Source organism: Cyprinodon variegatus, unplaced genomic scaffold (genome assembly GCF_000732505.1).
Source record: "Cyprinodon variegatus isolate N-32 unplaced genomic scaffold, C_variegatus-1.0 Scaffold588, whole genome shotgun sequence".
Taxonomy (NCBI): domain Eukaryota; kingdom Metazoa; phylum Chordata; class Actinopteri; order Cyprinodontiformes; family Cyprinodontidae; genus Cyprinodon; species Cyprinodon variegatus.
In genome coordinates this window covers 539998-542774 of record NW_015151041.1, presented here as the reverse complement: position 1 = coordinate 542774, position 2777 = coordinate 539998, and the positions used below count along the sequence as shown (strand labels likewise).

At 37.1% G+C, this 2777-nt stretch overlaps 1 protein-coding gene and 1 long non-coding RNA gene across 2 annotated transcripts in view; one reads left to right on the top strand and one right to left on the bottom strand.

The window, feature by feature from the left end:
- LOC107095971 overlaps positions 1-1713 on the bottom strand; it is a 4096-nt gene extending 2383 nt beyond the window's left edge. Inside the window, exon 1 of the long non-coding RNA XR_001481776.1 lies at positions 1583-1713. This is a non-coding gene — a long non-coding RNA (uncharacterized LOC107095971). The remainder of the gene's footprint in view (positions 1-1582) is intronic.
- A 491-nt stretch (positions 1714-2204) lies between these two features.
- Positions 2205-2777, top strand: part of ddx47 (DEAD-box helicase 47) — an 18344-nt gene continuing 17771 nt past the window's right edge. Inside the window, exon 1 of the mRNA XM_015392367.1 lies at positions 2205-2243. Within this exon, the coding sequence (XP_015247853.1) occupies positions 2205-2243 (39 nt within the window). The remainder of the gene's footprint in view (positions 2244-2777) is intronic.

The window sequence follows — 2777 nt, the reverse complement described above, 5'->3', positions numbered from 1 at the left end:
GACTACACAGACAGAATTTTTATATATATATATATATATATATATATATATATATATATATATATATATATATATATATATATATATATATATATAGTAGGTATTATCTTTTAGTATTATTATTATAGTTCATATATATATATATATACTTTTTCCACAAACACAATATAATCATTTTAACTTCTCATTTGATGAGATAATCCATTCCATCTCACAGGTTGTGCCATATCAAGATGCTGATTAAAACCTTTATTAGTGCACAGGTGTGCCTTAGACTGCCCACAATAAAAGGCCACTCTGAAAGATGCAGTTTTGTTTTTTTGGGGTCTGGGGACTCAGAAAATCAGTCAGTATCTGGTGTGACGACCAATTGCTGCATGCAATGCGACACATCTCCTTTGCATAGAGTTGATCAGGTCTTCCAGTTGTGGCCTGTGAAATGTTGATCCCTTCCTTCAATGGCTGTGCGAAGTTGCTGGATCTTGACAGGAACTGGTGCATGCTGTCATATACGCAAACAAACATGCTCAATGAGTGACATGTCCGGTGAGTATGCCAGCCATGCAAGAGTTGGGACGTTTTCAGCTTCCAAGAATTGTGTACAGATTCTTGTAACATGGGGCAGTACATTATCCTACTGCAACATGAGGTGATGTTCCTTGATGTATGGCACAACAATGGGCCTCAGAATCTCGTCACAGTAAATCTGTGCATTCAAAATTCATTCAATAAAATGCACCTGTGTTCTTCGTCCATAACAGACGTCTGCCCATACCATAACCCCACCACCACCTTGGGCAACTTGATCCATAACATCGACATCAAAAAACTGCTCACACACACATTGCCACACAAACTGTCTGCCATCTGCCCTGAACAATGTAAATAGGGATTAGTCCATGAAGAGAGCACCTCTACAACGAGCCAGACACAGCGAAGTTGGAGAGACTCAAGTCAGTTACACAACAAACTGGAGTCAGGTGGAGACCCGATGAGGGCGCCGAGAATGCAGATGAGCTTCCTTGGTTTCTGACAGTTTTTGCAGAAATTACCAATTTTTTCAACAGCTGTCTGAGTGGCTGGTTTCAGATGATCTTAGAGGTGAACGTGCTGCTGTGGGGGATCTGGCTGGTGTGGTTACATGTGGTCTATGGTTGTGAGTTTGATTGGATTTAATGCCAAATTCTCTGAAACGCCTTTGGAGACGGCTGATGGTAGAGACATGTTCATTCAATACACGAGCAACAGCTCTGGTTGACATTCCTGCTGTCAGCATGCCAATTGCACGCTCCCTTAAATCATGCCACCTCTGTGGCATTGTGCTGTGTGATAAAACTGCACCTTTCAGAGTGGCCTTTTATTGTGGGCAGTCTAACGCACACCCGTCCACTAATCATGGTGTCTTATCAGCATCTTTATATGTTTTGTGAACAATATTTGAGGGAAATATTCATATTGTGTTATATTGTGTATGTGGAAAGAGTTTTAGATCTTTGAGTTCATCAAAAATGGGAGCAAAACCAAAAGTGTTTACATTTTTGTTGAGAGTATTTTCATTGTGCAAACTCTTCTAAATGCATACTATTTTGTTGTTGATCTCATGGAAATGGATCTCACAAACTTTCTCGACCACGTCTTGATTCTCAAAAGTGACAAAGCCAAAACCTAAGAGAGACAAACAGAAGACAAAATAGAGAAGAAAATATTAGGCTGCTGCTCTTCTAACAAAACAAAACATTCAAATCAACATTTTGCTGTGCATTCATCATCATAACACAAAGCCCAGAGAGAGGAGGTGACCCTTGCATGTCATGGTTGTCAATCAGAAATAAGCACAATAGAGGAGAGGAAAGAATTATCATACACGCACACTTATCCCTATAGTGGTGTCGTTAGGGCTGGTGCAGTGGATTCTGGACAGATTCCCAGTCCCATTTGTCTCTAAACTACCAATTTAATTTATGTTTTATGACATTTGTTTGTCATAGGGTTTGAGGATAGATAAATACATCTTCATAATAATTCCTTATTGTTGTTTATTTTAGACTGTTTGTTACTAATGTTATTTTAACATCTGAAAATTTAATAAAGATTTAAAAATAAAAAGGACATACCACGTGACAGACATACCATGTGACATAACAAATTTTTTTGTCCATTTCTCTCGCCAGCGCCTATAGGCAAGAGCGGTCAGCATTTCCAATATGGCTGTCCTTGATGTGGGCAAGCCAATGGAACGAGCTGTATTCAGATTCAGGATATTAGATGTAACAATAAGATGTTGAGGAATCTCCTTTTAAAAGAACCATTCCCAAATCCAATTAGAAGACATTACATTTTAAAGGACTTTACAACAGATCAGATTATTAAAATAAGAACTAATTACGTAACTTACCCTCTGCCACCAAAAGCGAAAGAGATGCAATTCAAAATTATCAATGAAATATATCCAACTAAAGAATTTTTGACTTCTAAGTTTAAGTTTGATACAGAATATTGTGTTTTTTGCATGAGAAACGTTGAGAGTTTGAAACATTTTTGTTTTTTGTGAACCAATCTTTAAATTCTGGAAAGATTTCCAAAGTTGGCTAATAAGTAAGAATGTTGTTTTGTCAGTATTAATTATTTAGGTATTTAAGTATTTAATTTGGTTTAGAAAGTGAGAATAAGACTCTTGAATATTTAGGAAATTACCTTATACTGTTGGGAAAATTCTTCATTCACAGATGTAGGTATTTTAAGACAAAGCCCACTTTTTGCCATTGGAAAAATGACTT